The 17,681-nt window shown below is 38.4% G+C and overlaps 2 protein-coding genes and 1 non-coding gene across 3 annotated transcripts in view; 1 reads left to right on the top strand and 2 right to left on the bottom strand.

Annotated features, from left to right (window-relative positions):
• The window catches only part of LOC120875517 (neuronal acetylcholine receptor subunit alpha-7), a 150,443-nt gene that overhangs the window by 88,783 nt on the left and 43,979 nt on the right, over positions 1–17,681 (top strand). The gene's annotated exons all lie outside the window — the stretch shown is intronic.
• LOC120875778 lies at positions 11,379–11,485 on the bottom strand. The gene has a single exon (XR_005724077.1). It is a non-coding gene; the product is annotated as a U6 spliceosomal RNA (small nuclear RNA).
• On the bottom strand, positions 17,214–17,571 carry LOC120875519 (small nuclear ribonucleoprotein G-like). The gene has a single exon (XM_040257378.1). The coding sequence runs from the start codon at positions 17,505–17,507 to the stop codon at positions 17,277–17,279; it is 231 nt and encodes a 76-aa protein (XP_040113312.1). The 5' UTR covers positions 17,508–17,571; the 3' UTR covers positions 17,214–17,276.

Raw genomic sequence — 17,681 nt, forward strand, 5'->3', positions numbered from 1 at the left:
AAGTCTATGATTCGTTTTTGAGTTAATTTTTGTGAATTCTTGTATAATATGTGAGACTTCATTCAGAATTCTTTTTGCCTATGGTTTTCCAGGTTGTCCAACTCCTTTCTTTGAAAAGGTTATAATATCCCTCCTTTGAATTGCCTTAAGTCTTTGTCAAAGTTAGTTGTGCGTATCTGTGTGGGTCTACTGTTGAGTTCTCTGTTCTGTTCTTTTGATGTGTCCCTCCATCAACTAGTGCGATGTTGTCTTGCTTGCTTTAGTTTTAAGTAAGGCTTAACATTAAATAGTGTTTTTCCTCTCAGTTTATTCTTATTTTTCAAAATTGTTTTAGCTCTTTTAGTTCGTTTGCCTATGTCTCTATAAATTCAGAGTGACCTTGTCTATGTCTACAAAAACCTTACTGGAAATTTGATAGCCACTTTGTTAAACCTACAGATTATTTGAGGGAGAATTGACATGCTACATTGCCTCTCCCAATGTGTGATTGTGGTTTAACTCTATGATTTTTTTTTATGGGTATTTTGTAATTTTCAGCATACAGGTTCTATAAATGTTTTGTTAAATTTATACTTAAAAGTTTCATTTAATTATAGCAATTTATAATATTGAATTTTCACGTTCATGGTTGCTTATAGACATCAGTTCAGTTCACTTCAGTCACTCAGACTCTGCAACCCCATGGACTGCAGCACGCCAGGCCTCCCTGTACATCACCAACTCCTGGAGTTTACTCAAACTCATGTACATTGAGTTGGTGATGCCATCCAACCATCTCATCCTCTGTTGTCCCCTTCTCCTCTCACCTTCAATCTTTCCCAGCATCAAGGTCTTTTCAAATGAGTCAGCTCTTCACATCAGGTGGCCAAAGTATTGGAGTTTCAGCTTCAACATCAGTCCTTCCAGTGAACATTCAGGACTGATTTCCTTTAGGATGGACTGATTGAATCTCCTTGCAGTCCAAGGGACTCTCAAGAGTCTTCTCCAACACCACAGTTCAAAAGCATCAATTCTTCAGTGCTTATCTTTCTTTATAGTCCAACTCTCACATCCATACATGACTACTGGAAAAACCATAGCTTTGACTAGATGGACCTTTGTTGGCAAAGTAATGTCTCTACTTTTTAATATGCTGTCTAGGTTGGTCATAACTTTTCTTCCAAAGAGTAAGCATCTTTTTATTTCATGGCTGCAGTCACCATCTGCAGTGATTTTGGAGCCCCCCAAAATAAAGTCTGCCACTGTTTCCACTGTTTCTCCGTCTGTTTGCCATGAAGTAATGGGACTGGATTCCATGATCCTTGTTTTCTGAATGTTGAGCTTTAAGCCAGCTTTTTCACTCTCCTCTTTCACTTTCATCAAGAGGCTCTTTCTTTAGTTCTTCTTCACTTTCTGCCATAAGGGTGGTGTCATCTGCATATCTGAGGTTATCGATATTTCTCCCGGCAATCTTGATTCCAGCTTGTGCTTCCTCCAGCCCAGCATTTCTCATGATGTACTCTGCATAGAAGTTAAATAAGCAGGGTGACAATATACAGCCTTGACGTTCTCCTTTTCCTATTTGGAACCAGTCTGTTATTTTGGGTATACATTATAATCTGACATCTGTATACACTTCAAAGTGATGACCACTACAAGTCTAGTTACCATCCACCACCATATAGTTGACCCACTTCACTTATTTTACCCATCCTCCAAACCCTCTTCCCCTTTGGTAACCACTAATCTGATCTCTGTACCTATGAGTTTGTGTTTGCTTTATTTGGTTCCATTATTAGTTTGTTTAGATTCCACACATGAGTGAAATCATACAGTACTTGTTTGACTTATTTCACCTTCAAGGTCCATCCATATTGTTGCAAATGGCAGGATTTCATTATTTTTGAGGACTGAGTGTGTGGTGTGTCTTCTTTATCCATTCTCCATCAGTGGACACTTAGGTTGTTATGATACCTTGATTATTGTAAATTATGCTGCAGTGAACACAGAAGTAACTGTATCTAATCAGATTAATGTTCTTGGGTTATTTGAATAAATGACCAGAAATAAAATAGCTGGACCATATGGTAGTTCTAGCCTTAATTTTTAAAAGAGTTTCCTTACCATTTTCCATAGTGGCTATACCAATTTATAGTCCCACCAACAGTGTAAGAAGATTGCCTTTCATCCATATCATTTCCAACATTAGTTATTTCTTCTCCTTTGGATGATGGCCATTCTGGCAGATGTGAGATGATATGTCTTTGTAGTTTTGATTTGCATTTCCCTAAAATTAGTGATGCTACACATTTTTTTTCATTCTTGTTCCTGTTGGCCATTTCTATGTCTTCCTTGGAAAAATATCTATTCAGATCCACTGCCTATTTTTGATTGCATTGTTTTGTTATTGTTGATTTGTGTGAGGTCTTTTTCTAAATTTTAAATTATTTTTTAATTGGTGGAAAATTGCTTTACAATTTTTTATTGGCTTCTGCCATACAACAACACAAATCAGTCATAATTGTGTGTGTGTGTGTATATATATATGTATGTATATATCCCATCACTTTATGGCAAACAGAAGAGGAAAAAGTTGATGCAGTGACAGATTTTATTTTCTTGGGCTCCAAAATCACTTCAGTTATTTCAGCCATGAAATTAAAAGATGCTTGCTCCTTGGAAGGAAAGCTATAACCAACTTACACAGCTTATTAAAAAACAGATATATCACTTTGCCAATGAAGCTCCATATATTCAAAGCAATGTTTTTTTCCAGTAGTCATGTATCAATATGAGCGTATGACCATAAAGAAGGATGAGCACTAAAGAATTGATGTGTTCAAACTGTGGTGCTTGAGAAGACTCTTGACAGTCCCTCGGACTGCAAGGAGATCAGCCCTATGGAGATCAACCCTTTATATTCATTGGAAGGACTGATGCTGATGATAAAGCTCTATTACTTTGGCCATGTAATGTGAAAGGCCAACTCATTGGGAAAGAACCTGATGTAGGGAAAGATTGAAGGCAAAAGAGAAGGGGGGCAGCAGAGGATGAGATGGTTAGATAGCATCACTGATGCAATAAACATGAATTTGAAGAAACTCTAGGAGATGGTGGAGAACAGCGGAGACTGGCAGGCTGCAGTCCATGGGTCACCATGAGTTGGACACAACTTAGTGACTGAACAGAAAATAATATTACCCTGTGATGTCAGCTGTCCTCGCCACACAGTGTGCTCCAGTCAATCTATCTACTCAGAAAATCCTCCGGTATTTATTGTATGGTTTCTGCACTTGCTGTGTGCACTGTGGGGCAGCTCCTGCTCAGATCTGGCCTTAGTCCAGCCTGTTCACAAGGTTCACAAGTCAAGGGTCTCAAGCTAGTAGTGGGGATAATCTACTGCACCTGCTGCTGCAGGAGTGAATTCCCTTCCTCCTCTTGGTCACAGCCCCTTGGTGCTCCGCTTTTGTTTTGGCCCCACCCCTCGTTGTAGGCTGCCCTCTGGTGTCTGTTCCCTTATTAAGACTCACTTGCTCAGTTGGACTGGGGAGAGGGAGGGATAAGATAGCCACCATTGGGATGTTCGGGGGGTGCCTCAGGTGGTAGAGGCCTACTAGATGTTGCTGCAGGCTAAACCATGTTGTGTGCTCTCCCAGATGAATTGGCCTTGGGTCATGGGTCCCTAGGAAAAGCCAAGACGCAAAGGCTCCCTGAAAGTTGTGGATAGTGACCTGCCCCTGCATACAGCTTGGCAGCTGCTGAGGTGGCCATCCTGCCCTGCTCTGCAGTCACAGACCACAGCCAGCTCATCCCTCCTATAGCACTCTCAAAGTGGTGGTGGGGGGTGGTCCTGTGATCTGGGAGTACATGGAGTTAGAGGGTTCCTGAGATAATGATCTCTTGCCTCTCTGGCAGATCCAGGTTTTCCCCTGGACTCCCTAGACTGTGTTGTATTAACGCCCTCAGAGTATCTCCACAGTTGTCAACCGCATTCCTCTCCCTGGAGTCCAACCCCTGAAGGAACCCATACTCCTCATTTGAGTGTGCAAACAGCTTCTTGGCTGAGAAGTGCTGGTCAACTTTGATTTCTTCCCGAATTCTTTCTGCTTTGTCTTGCACGTACTTGTTGCTGTGCTCCTCTCTGAGGTTCTGTATCTCCCTCCTGTCCCTGCCCCTGAGGAAGTTTCCAAGTATTTAGAAACTTTTTCACAGCTCCCTCCCCAAGGTGTCTGCTTTGTCTCTTTATTTTTTTACTGCCTTTTCCCTACTGCTTTATATGGAGTTTAGCTTGCCTTTTTGGAAGTCTGACGTCTTCTGCCAGGTTTCAGCAGGTGTTCTGTAGGAGTTGTTCCACATGCAGATGTATTTTTGATGTATTTTGGGGGAAGAAAATGATCTCCATGTCTTAATTCTTTGCTATCTTCTGTGTGAGTTCTTTATATATTTTTGATATCAACTCCATATCAAATATATAATTTACAAATATCTATTTGCCTTCAGGAGGCTGCCTTTTTATTTAGATGGTAATTCTCTTTGCTCTTCAGAAGCTTTTTAGTGTGATGTAGCCCTTTGTGACCCTATGGACTGTAAGCCACTGGTGGCCACTAGTGGTAAAGAACCTGCCTGCCAGTGCAGGAGACATAAGAGATGAGGGTTTACTTCCTGGGTTGAGAAGATCTCCTGGAGGAGGAAATGGAACCTACTCCAGTATTCTTGCCTGGGGAATCCCATGGTCAGATGAGCTTGGTAGGCTACAGTTCATAGGGTCACAAAGAGTCAGACACAACTGAAGCCACTTAGTGCACACACAGATGGTGTAAGATAGTGGACTAGTTCCATTGTTTTGCATGTCTGTCAAGTTTTCCCACCATTTATCTAATAGACTATCATTTCTCCATTATATGTTGTTTGCCCCTCTGTTGTAAATTAATTGTCCATATATGTGTGAGTATATTTTGGGGCTCTCAATTCTATTCCATTGACTTGTGTGTTTGTTTGTGTGCCAGTACCATACAGTTTTGATTACTAGAGCTTTGTATTGTAGTTTAAAATCAAGGTACATGGTACCTCCAGCTTTCTTCTTCTTTGTCAAGATTGTTTTGGTTATTCATGATTATTTGTGTTGGAAACTTATGTTATATCTATATAGTATCATGTCATCTGTAAGTAGTGGCAGTTTTACTTTGTTCTTTCTGATTTGAATGCCTTTCATTTCTTTGTTTCCCCCTAATTCCTTTGGGTTAGGACATCTGAAACTGTGCTGAATAAAAGTGGCAAGAAGGGATGCCCTTATCCTGTTACTGATCTTAGGGGAAAATCTTTTGGCTTTTCACCATTGAGTATGATGTTAGCTGTGGGTTTGTCATATGTGGATTTTATTGAGTTGGGGTATATTATGTCTGTGGCCACTTTGTTGAGAATTTTTATCATCAATAGTTCTTGAATTGTGTCAGATTCTGTTCTGCATCTATTGAGATTATACATCTACTGATACATTTTGATGTATCACATTGATTGATAAATGAATTTGAACCGTTCTTTCATCCTTGGAATAAATCTCACGTGGTTATCATATATGATCTTTTTAATGTATTGTTGGATTAAATTTGCTAATATTTTATTGAGGATATTTACATACATATTTATCAAGTATATTGGCCTTTATTTTTTTTTTCTGTCATGCCCTCATATGGTTTTGGTATCATAGTAATGCTTCCTATGTAAAATATATCTGGGAAGTCTCTCTTCTCTTCAATTTTTGAAGAGTTTGAGAAAGATGGATATTAAATTTTCTTTAAATACTCTGTGCAATTAGCCAGTGAGCCATCTGGTCCTGTGTTTTTTTATTGTATTTTTTATTACAGTTTTAGTCTTTTTTGCTATTGATTCATCTTTTCAGATTTTCTATATCATTAAGATTCAGTGTTGGAAGTTATATGTTTCTAAGAATTTATCCCTTCTAGATTATCCAACTTGTTGGCACATAATTATTTGTTGGATCTCTTATGATCCTTTATATTTCTGAGGTTGTAGCATTTTTTCTTTCATTTCTGATTTATTTATTTGAGTCCTCTCTCTCTCTCTCTTTTTTTTGGTTACTCTAGCTAAAGGTTTGTTAATTTTGTTTATCTTTTCAAAGAACCAGGTCTTTATTTCATTGATCTTTTCTACTAGTTTTTTTCTCTATTCCTTTCATATCTGCCCTAAGCTTTATTATTTCCTCTCTTCTACTAATTCTGAGCTTTGTTTGCTCTTCTTTTCCTAGTCTCATTACGTGTAAAGTTAGATTACTTTGGAGAAATTTTTCTTGTTTTATGAGGCAAACCTGTATTGATGTGAACTTTTAAAGTTGCTTTCAGTTCAGTTCCATCATTCAGTCATGTCTGACTCTTTGCCACCCCATGGACTACAGCACGCCAGGCCTCTCTGTCCATCACTAACTCCCAGAGCTCGCTCAAACTCGTGTCCATCAGGTTGGTGATGCCATCCAACTATCTCATCCTCTGTTCCCCTCTCCTCCTGCCTTCCATCTTTCCCCATATCAGGGTCTTTCCCACTGAGTCAGTTCTTCACATCCAGTGGCCAAAGTATTGGAGCTTCAACCTCAGCATCTGTCCTTCCATTTAATATTCAGGACTGATTTCCTTTAGGATGGACTGGTTTGATCTCCTTGTGGTTCAAGGGACTCTCAAGAGTCTTCTCCAACACCACAGTTCAAAAGCATCAATTCTTAGGCACTCAGCTTTCTTTATGGTCCAACTCACATCCATACATGACTATTGGAAAAATCATAGTTTTGACTATGTGGACTTTTGTTGATAAAGTAATATCTCTGCTTTTTAACATGCTGTCAAGGGCTGTCATAGCTTTTCTTCCAAGGAGCAAACATCTTTTAATTTCATGGCTACAGTCACCATCTGTAGTGATTTTGGAGCCCAAGAAAATAGTCTCTCATTGTTTCCCCATCTATTTGCCTTGAAGTGATGGGACAGGATGCCATGATCTTAGTTTTTTGAATGTTGAGTTTTAAGTCAGCTTTTTCACTCTCTTTCACTTTCATCAAGAGGCTCTTTAGTTACTCTTTGCTTTCTGCCATAAGGGTGGTGTCATCTGCATATCTGAAGTTATTAATATTTCTCCTGGCTGTCTTGATTCCAGCTTGTGCTTCATCCAGTCCAGCATTTCACATGATGTACTCTGCATATGAGTTAAATAAGCAAGGTGACAATATATACCCTTGTCATACTCCTTTCCCAATTTGGAATCAGTCTGTTGTTCCATGTCCAGTTATAACTGTTGCTTCTTGACCTGAATACAGATTTCTCAAGAGGCAGGTCAGGTAGTCTGGTATTCCCATCCCTTGAAGAATTTTCCCGTTTGTAATGATCCACACAGTCAAAGGCTTTGGCATAGTCAATGAAGCAGAAGTAGATGTTTTTCTGGAACTCGCTTTTCCTATGACACAACAGATGTTGGCAATTTGATCTCTGGTTCTTCTGCCTTTTCTAAATCCAGCTTCAACATCTGGACATTCTTGGTTCATGTACTAATGACGCCTAGCTTGGAGAATTTTGAGGATTACTTTGCTAGTGTATGAGATGAATGCAATTGTGCAGTAGTTTAAACATTCTTTTGCTTTGCCTTTCTTTGGAATTGGAATGAAAACTGACCTTTTCCAGTCCTGTGGCCACTGCTGAGTTTTCCACATTTGCTGGCATATTGAGTGCAGCACTTTCACAGCATCATCTTTTAGGATTTGAAATAGTTCAGCTGGAATTCCATCACCTCCACTAGCTTTGTTCATAGTGATGCTTCCTAAGGCCCACTTGACTTCACACTCCAGGATGTCTGGCTCTAAGTGAGTGATCACATCATCGTGGTTATCTGGGTCATTAAGATCTTTTTTGTATAGTTCTTCTGTGTATTCTTGAAACTTCTTAATATCTTCTGCTTCTGTTACATTCTTGCTGTTTCTGTCCTTGATAGTGCCCATCTTTGCATGAAATGTTCCCTTGGTATCTCTGATTTTCTTGATGAGATCTCTAGTCTTTCCCATTCTGTTGTTTTCCTCTATTTCTTTGCATTGATCACTGAGGAAGGCTTTCTTATCTCTCTTTGCTATTGTTTGGATTTCTGCATTCAGATGGATGTATCTTTGCTTTTCTCCTTTGCTTTTTGTTCCTCTTCTTTTCTCAGCTGCTTTTTACACGTCTCCTTGGGCATGGTTTTGGTCACCGCCTCCTGTACAGTGTTACGAACCTCTGTCCATAGTTCTTCAGGAACTCTATCAGATCTAACCCCTTGAATCTATTTGTCACTTCCACTGTGTAATTGTAAGGGATTTGATTTAGGTCATACCTGAATGGTCTAGTGGTTTTCCCTACTTTCTTCAATTTAAGTCTGAATTTTGCAATAACGAGTTTATGATCTGAGCCACAGTCAGCTCTTGGTCTTGTTTTTGCTGACTGTATAGAGCTTCTCCATCTTTGGCTGCAAAGAATGTAATCAATCTGATTTCAGTGTGGACCATCTGGTAATGTCCATGTGTAGAGTCGTCTCTTTACTGTGTCCCATAGATTTTAGTATGTCATATTTCTGTTTCATTTCTCTCTAGGTAATTTCTGATTTCATAGATGACCCATTGGTTGCTCAGTAGCAACCCTATTATTACATAATGCCCTTCTCTGTCTTGTATTTCACTGTTAGTTTTAAATTCCATTTTGTCTGATATGAGTGTGGCTATTTCAGCTTTCTTTTCCTTTCCCTTTGCATGGAATATCTTTTTCCATCTCTTCAGTTTTAGTCTGTGTGTGTCCTTTCTCCCAAATAGCATCTCTTGTAGGCAGCCTGTATTTTGGTCTTTTTTTTTTTTTCTGTCCATTCCTCCACTCTATGTATTCTGATTGATAAATTTAGTCCAGTTACATTTAAAGTAAGTGTCAATAGGTATGTGTTGCCATACTGTGATGTTCACGTATAACATCCTATACAATTAGCCTGTTTTAAGTTGGTAGCAACTTAAATTTGAATACACTCCAAAACTTTATTTTTTTGATACTCTCCCATGTTTTATTCCTGGGCTAGGAAGATCCCCTGGAGGAGGAAATGGCAACCCACTCCAGTATTCTTGCCTGAAAAATCTCAAGGACCGAGGAACCTGTGGACTATAATCCATGGGGTCGCAAAGACTCAGACACAACTGAGTGACTAAACAGAGCAAGCCCCATATTTTATACTTTCAATGACTCACTTTAAATCTCTTTATTTTATGCATCCCTTAACTAATTATTTTAATTTTAGTTAATTTTATTGCTTTTGTCTTTTGACCTTCCTACTTATTTTATAAGGGACTAGTTCACTGTGTTTATTATATGTTAACCTTTTCAGTGAGATTTTTACTTTTGTATGTTTTCTTATTATTAATTATGCCATTTCTTTTTCTCTTTTCAGCTTAAAAAGTCCCTTTAACATTTCTTGTTGGGTTGGTTTAGTGATGATGAACTCCTTTAGCTTTAATTATCTTGAAATAAGATATCTTATTGAGAGATCTCTCTATCTTGATCTCTTCTTCAGTTCTGAATGATAAGATTTCTAGGCAGAGAGTCATGGCTAGAATTTTTCTTTCTTTCTTTCTTTCTTTTTTTTTTTAACTTTCAGCACTGTTAGTATATCATGCCTCTCCCTTCTGGTCTGTACAGTTTCTGCTGAGAATTCTACTGATAGACCTCTTGTATGTTACCTTGTTTTTCCCTTTCTCCTTTTAGAATTTCCTCTTTATCCTTAACTTTTGTTATTTTAATTCTAGTATGTCTTGGTGTGTGTGTCTATAGATTCATCTTATTTGAAATCATCTGCACTTCTCTGGATGTCTGTTTCCTTTCACAGATTGGGGAAGTTTTCAGACACTATTTCTTCAAATAATTTTTCTGGTCCTTTTTCTTTATCCTCTCCATCTGGAACCTCTATAATGCAAATTGCTCTTCTGCTTGATGTTATCTCAAAGCTCCCTTTAGGTATCTTCACTTTTTAAGTTCTTTTTCATTTTACTGTTCTATCTGGATGAGTTCAATCATTTTATCTTCCAGTTTGCTCATTTGTTCTTCTAGCTCATCCGGTCTTCTGTGGTGAACTCCTCTAGTGTATCTTCCAGTTTAGGTGTAACTTCTATTTGGTACTTTCTTATATTTTCTGTCTCTGTTGACATTCTCACTGTGCCCATCCATTTATTTCCTGAGTTTGGTGATCATCTATATAACCATTACAATTAACTCTTTATCAGATAGAGTGCTTATTTCTACTTTATTTAGTTATTTTTGAGATGTTGTCTTATTCTTCCTATTGGAGCATATTCCTCTGTCTTATTTTTCTTAATTCTCTGTGTTTGTTTCTGTGTATTAGGTGAATCAGCTATCCATCCCAGTCTTGAAGGAGTGACCTTATTTAAGAAATGGCCTGTGGGGCTCAGAGGTGCATTTCTGCCTGGCCACTAGAGCCAGGCATTCAGGTGTCCTCTATGTGGGCTGCATGCACCCCACTTTCTTGTGAGGCCATAGCTGCTTCTGTGGAAGGCTAGTGAGCTGGGCTGACCCCCCAGATGGCTGAGGGACATAGCCATGGGTGCCGTGCTGTGCTGGTGGATGAGGTACACCCTCCAGACTGGCTTTGAGACCTTCCTGCAAGGGCTGCACCACTGATAGGCGAGACTGTCACTTGGCTGATGTGCAGGAGTGGATGGAACTCTCAGTGGGACACACTCACTGGTGCTCTAAACTTGGACAATTTCAAAATGGTGCCTGCTAATTATCAAGGTACTCTGAAATGGCAAAAATGGTTGCTGCCAATGTCTCCTAGTCTCCCGGGAGCATCTGAACTGGTTCCTGCCTCTCTGATGATGCTTCAAGCTTGGTAAGTGGTTTCCTTTGACCTGCAGTACATATGCTTTTTAATCTAGTGTTTTCATGCTGGTTTTGGAGTTGGGCGAGTCTGCATGTGGGCTCTTTAAGAGCAAGTCTTCTATTCTCTCACTTCTGTGGTTTTCCTAGATGAATTCCCTTTCAGCTTTTTTAAAAAATTGAACTGAAGTTAATTTATAGTGTTGTGTTGATTCCAGGTGTATAGCAAAATGATTCACATACATATATATATATGTATGTATGTGTGTGTATATATATATATATGTATATATATATATTCTTTTTCAGATTATTTTCCACTAAAGGTTATTACAAGATATTGAGTATAGTTCCTTTTGCTAAACAGTAGTTTCTTGCACTTATTTTATATATAGTCGTATGTATATGTAAATCCCCAAATCCTAATTTATCCCTTTCCTCCCTGTTTGGTAGCCATAAAATTGTTTTCTATGTCTGCGAGTATGTTTCTGTTTTGTAAATAAGCCAAAAAATAAGGAATGCTTCACAAATTTGTGCATCCTCCTTGTTCAAGGACCGTGCTAATCTTCTCTGTATTGTTACAGTTTTAGTATATGTGCTGCCAACGTGAGCACTCTCTTTTGGTTTTTAAAATCAGGTGTTTGGGGGACTCATCTCTCCTGTGCAGGATCTAGGGGTCAAGGTACATGATACGGAACTTGAGTCCCTTACTCCTCAGAGAAGAGAGATCAGGACCTTTGTGATCCTTCTCAATTGTGGGTCACTGCAGCCAGGATGTGATTTCTTTCTTTCTTGGTGAGGCATCTCTGTGCGTGTCCTCACTATCTCAATGCTGTCCTTTTACCCTTTGTTGCAGAGGCGCTGTTCATCCAGGTTTCAGGCCCCTTTGTGAGGAGATATCCCATACGTAGTTGTGGATCTGTTGTGTCTGTGGAAGGAGATGAGTTCAGAATCATCCTATGCCACCATCTCAAACCCTCCTTCACAATTCTTTTTTAATATTGATCTTGTATCTTCTGACTTTGCTCCACTCATGTATTAGTTTTTGGACCTGTGGGGTTTTGTTGTTGCTGTTAGTGATTTCTTGGGGCTGTCCACATAGTCATGTAAATGATTTCTATCACCATGTTAACTGCAAATAAGACAGTTTTGTTTCTTTCTAGTCTGTATGTCTTTATTTCCTCTGCTCTCCTGGTGAGGACTCCAGTATTATTTTGAATAAGACTGTTGAAAGCAGATATCTCTGCCTAGCTCAAGATCTTAGAGGGAAGGCACTCAGTCTTTCACCATTATACTAGTTGTGTTTTTCTTTTTCTTTTTTTGGTAGATGTTCTTTATCAGGCTGAGAAAGTCCTTGTCTAATTCCAGTTTTCTGACAGTTTTCATTCTGCATGAATGTTAATTATCAGTCCCCCCCCCTTTTTTTTTGCATCAGTTGATATAAGCATGTGCTTTTTATTGTTTAGCCTGGCAGGCTACCGTCCATGGTGTTGCAGAGTCGGGCACGACTGAGCGACTAACATAACACACACATGGTTGATTCAGTGATCAGTTTTGAAATGCTCAACCAGCCTTGCAATCATGGAATAAACTCCACTTGGTTAAGTGTATAATTCTTTATATATGCTGTTGAATTGTATTTGCTTATTTCTTGTTAAGGGTTTTTATGTATGTTTATGAGGAAATGTAGTCTATACATTTCTAGCTTTTTTCTTATTATTTTTTCAGTATCATCTTTGTGGTTTTGTTTTCAGAACAATATTAGCTTCTTAAAATGAGTGGATAGATATTCTCTCATCCTCTACTTTCTGTTAGAGGGTTATAGAACTGGTATTAATCCTTCTTAATTTTTCAGTAGTATTTTCTAGTGAAATTATCATGACCTAGTGAATTCTTTTCAGGAATTTTTAAATTATTAATTCAATTTGTTTAATAATTTTGTGACTGTTCAGTTTATTTTCTCTCATTTAAGTTTCAGTAGGTTGTGCTTTTCCAAGGAATTGGTTTATTTCATCCAAAATGTGAAATGCATATGTGAAGAGTTGTTTGCAACATTCCCTTGTCATTTTTCTGATGTGTATAGGGCTTGTAGTAATATACTCAAATTCATTTGTGATATTGGCTTGTCCATTTAATTGATCTTTTCAAAGAAGTAGATTTTTGTTTCATTGATTTTCCCTATTGTTTTTATTTTCTTACTTTCATTGATTTTTCTTCCTACATTTATTATTTCATTCTCTCTACTTTTATAGGTTTACTTTTTGCTTCTCCTTTCTTGTTACTTGAAGAGTGAGCATGGAGTTACAGGCTTGAGATTTCTTCTAGTGTAAGCATTTCCTACTATACATTTCCCTCTCTCGTCAATACCAAAATCAGATTGATTGTATTCTTTGCAGCCAAAGATGGAGAAGCTCTATACAGTCAGCAAAGAAAAGGCCTAGAGCTTACTGTGGTCAGGTCATCAACTCCTTACTGTAAAATACAGGCTCAAATTTAAGAAAGTAGGGAAAACCACTAGGCAATTCATTTATGACCTAAATCAAATCTCTTATGGTTATACAGTGGAGATGACAAATAGATTCAAGGGACTAAATCTGGGAGTTGGAGTGCCTGAAGAACTATGGATGGAGGTTCATGTCATTGCACAGGAGGTGATGACTAAAACCATGCCCAAGGAAAAGAAATGCAAGAAGGCAAAGTGGTTGTCGGAAGAGGCCTTACAAATAGCTGAGAAAAGAAGAGATGTGAAAAGCAAAGGATAAAAGGAAAGATAGACCCACTGAATGCAGAGTTCCAGAGAATAGCAAGGAGAGACAAGAAAGCCTTCTTACATGAACCATGCAGAGAAATAGAGGAAAACAATAGAATGGGAAAGGCTAGAGATCTCTTCAAGAAAATTAAAGATACCAAGGGAATATTTTATGCAAAGATGGGCACTATAAAGGACAGAAATAGCAAGGATATAACAGAAGCAGAAGGTATTAAGAAGAGGTGGCAAGAATACTCAGAAGAACTGTACAAAAAGGTCTTAATGACCCAGATAACCATGATGGTGTGGCTTACCTAGAGCCAGACATCCTGGAATGTGAAGTCAAGAGAGCCCTAGGAAGTATTACTATGAACAAAGCTAGTAAAGTTGATGGAATTCTAGCTGAGCTATTTCTAACCCTAAAAGATGAAGCTGTTAAAGTGCTTCATTTAATATGCCAGCAAATTTGGAAAACTCAGCAGTGGCCACAGCACTGTAAAAAGTCAGTTTTCATTTGATCCCAAGACAAAGAATGTTAAAACTTCCTCAAAATTGTATTCATTTCACATGCTAGCAAGGTAATGCTCAAAATCCTTCAAGCTAAACTTCAACAATACATAAACTGAGAACTTGCAGATGTACAAGTTGGATTTAGAAAAGGCAGAGGAACCAGAGATCAAAATGCCGACATCTGCTAGATCACAGAAAAAACTCTAAGAAAAGTAAATTAAAAAGAAAAAAATCTACTTCTGCTTCATTGACTACACCAAAAACCTTTGACTGTGTGGATCATAACAAACTGGAAAATTCTTAAAGAGATGGGAATACCGGACCACCTTACCTGCCTCCTGAGAAATCTGTATGCAGGTCAAGAAGCAGCAGTTAGAACCAGACATGTAACAGCCGACTGGTTCAAAATTGGGAAAGGAGTACGTCAAGGCTGTATTTTGTCACCTGGCTTATTTAACTTACATGCAGAGTTCGTCATGTGAAATGCCAGGCTGGATGAAGCACAAACTGGAATCAAGATTGCCGGGAGAAATACCGAGAACCTCAGATATGCAGATGATGCTATAATAAAGGCAGAAAGTGAAGAGGAGGTAAAGAGCCTCTTGATGAAGGTGAAAGAGGAGAATGAAAAAGCTGGTTAAAACCCAACATTCAAAAATCGAAGATCATGGCATCCAATCCCATCACTCCATGGCAAATAGTTGGAGGGGAAAGTGCAAACAGTGAGAGATTTTATTTTCTTGGACTCCAAAATCACTGCAGACTGCAGCCATGAAATTAAAAGACATTTGCTCTTTGGAAGAAAAGCTGTGACAAACCTAGACAGCATGTTAAAAAGCAGAGACATCACTTTGCCAACAAAGGGCAGTATAGTCAAAGCTATGGTGTTTCTAGTAGTCATGTACGGATGTGAGAGTTGGACCATAAAGGAGGCTGAGTGCCAAAGAATTGATGCTTTTGAACTGTGGTACTGGAGAAGACTCTTGAGAGTCCCTTGGACAGCAAGGAGATCAAACGAGTCAATCCTAAAGTAAATCAACCCTGACTATTCATTGGAAGGTCTGATGCTGAAGCTGCAGCTCCAATACTTTGGCCACCTGATGCGAAGAGCCAACTCGTTGGAAAAGACCCTGATAGCTAGGAAAGATTGAGGGTAAGAAGAGAAGGGGACAACAGAGGATGAGATGGTTTGGTGGCATCACTGACTCAGTGGGCTTGAGTCTGAGCAAACTCTGGAAGATAGTGAAAGACAGGGAAGCCTGGCATGCTGCATGAGGTCACAAAGAATCATAAATGGCTTAGTGACTGAACAACAACAAATCTCCCTCTCTGTTCTTTACCTGCACTTCACAAATTTTGGTATGCTGTATTTTTATTTTCTTCAGTTCAGTTTATCTTTTGAGTTCTCTGTAGCATTTGTTTTTGACTCATAGGTTTTTTTTTTTTAATGGTGTTTATATTCCAAGTATTTGGAAATTTTCCTCTTATCTCCTTTTTTTTAAACTTGTTTTCAATTTGATTCCATTGCAGACAGAAATCACACATTCTGTATGGTTTAAATTCTTTTAAATTTGTTGAGGATTTTATGGCACAAGTTGTGATCTGTCTAGCATATGTTCCATGGGGACTTGAAAATATTGTTTTTGCTGGGTTGGGGAAGTGTTTTCTGTCAGTTAGGTCCTATTTGTTGATGGTGTGTGTTCTATGATTTGCTAGTTGTCCTCTTATCAAGTATTGAGGAGGAGTGTTGAAGAATGTGGATTTGTCTGTCTCTTTTTTTTTAACTTCTTTCTGGATTCAGTTCATATATTTTTCAGCTTGTTTGTTTGGGAAAGCATGTATGATTGCTGTGTCTTCTTGGTAGATGGAATTTTTATCAGTATGTAGATTTATTATCTGCCCTTTGTAATTTTCTTTCGTCTAAAGTCTAGTTTATCTGGAAATAATATTGTAAATCTTGCTTGTTGTAACAACATTTTCTTGGAATATGTAATTTGATTGGCAGCCTACAGTCCACAGTCGATCGGGTTGGTGGTAGAACATGAGTTTCTCCTTTGGTGTTTAGCTGAGGTGGGACTTATACGTATTTTGTCTTCTGTCTCTCTGGTCCCCTTTCCTGGTCATTTGGCTTTTCTCAAGGTGTTTTTGTTGGTTTTGTCTACACTTTTGATGATTCTTCAGGACTCAGTTTGAAATATAAGACAAATGGAAAGCCCAGGGTCCTCGTGTTAGTCCTCGTGTTAGCTTTCTTCTCTGCACTTTCACAGTGGCCTTATGTGTGTTTATATATTATGTTAAGAGTTTGGGGCATAGTTAATGGAAGTAATATTGCTGTAAAACACTAATAACAAAATATCACACTCTGGGCATTTTTTTCCCCAAAGTAGGTATTTACTTAGGGCAGAATACCCAGACCACTGCACTTTATTTCTTATTTATCTATATATAGATAAGTATATATATTTTGTGGAACTGTTGTTCCACAAAATTCTTAAGTGACTGTAATGAATACATAAAAATGGAGACTTTCATTTTTCCCAGTTCTGGAGGCTGGAAATCCAAGATCAATAGGCAGCCAATTCTTTTCCAGGAGAAACCTCCCTTCCTGGCTTCTCATTGTGTCCTCGTATGGAAGAGAAGAGAGAGAAGATGAATACTAATTTAGCCTATTCTTACAAGGCTACCAGTCTTAATCGGGTTAGGACTCCATCCATATGACTGCACTTAGCCTTAATTACCTCCTTAAAGATCCTATTTCCAAATGTAGTCATACTGGGAGTTAGGACTCCAGCAACATATGAATTTGGGGAGAGGACAGTTCAGTCCATGCAAATAAGTGTCTATTCTATCCATAACTGAAAGTCTGAGCTCTAATTTTTGTTTTTTTGGAAATGATAATAAACATACTTGTGACTGTATTTATTTTAATCATATATATTTTTCCAGATGAAATATGGGCTTTTTAAGGTTCTTAAATCCTGTTGTTCCATTTTATGAAATTTCTTTTTTTTTTTTTTGGCTATTACAAAAGTTTATTTAACAAAATAGTTCAGTAAGAAAATGTACACAACCCAATTTTTCTAGTAGTAGAATGTGGAAAGGAGACGCATGGAAGCATTGATTTCTCTGGTGAACACAGCCATTGTTCATACTCGTTCCAAGGCTTCTAACATGATGATCCTATTTCCTCGTATTACCACTATTCCAATGTTGTTCTGTTGCCCACTAGTTGCCATCTCCACACATTCATCTATCACAAGATTCATAAAGGGATCAAATCCCCGCAATATTCCTTGGACAAGTCTGCCACCATTTAATTTCAATGATAACTTCTTGTCCATAAATTTCTTCAACTCGGGAGGGTGTGCTTTGCTCATGATGTCTACTCTGCGAGATCAAAGAAGCCTCCAAACAGAATTCGAGTAGCCCTCACACTCCAGCAGCAGGCCCGAGTGAAATTTCTTTCCAAACACATTATACAGGCCTGGTTTACTGGTAAGCAAATTAGGTCCCTGATGATATGTTCCACTTAATCTAAACCAAGTTTTTAT

This window comes from Oryx dammah, unplaced genomic scaffold (genome assembly GCF_014754425.2).
Source record: "Oryx dammah isolate SB20612 unplaced genomic scaffold, SCBI_Odam_1.1 HiC_scaffold_16, whole genome shotgun sequence".
Taxonomy (NCBI): domain Eukaryota; kingdom Metazoa; phylum Chordata; class Mammalia; order Artiodactyla; family Bovidae; genus Oryx; species Oryx dammah.

What these genes read in the sequence shown, in the direction of transcription:
- LOC120875519 (XM_040257378.1), bottom strand. Translation starts at nt 17,507, where the DNA reads ATGAGCAAAGCACACCCTCCCGAGTTGAAGAAATTTATGGACAAGAAG.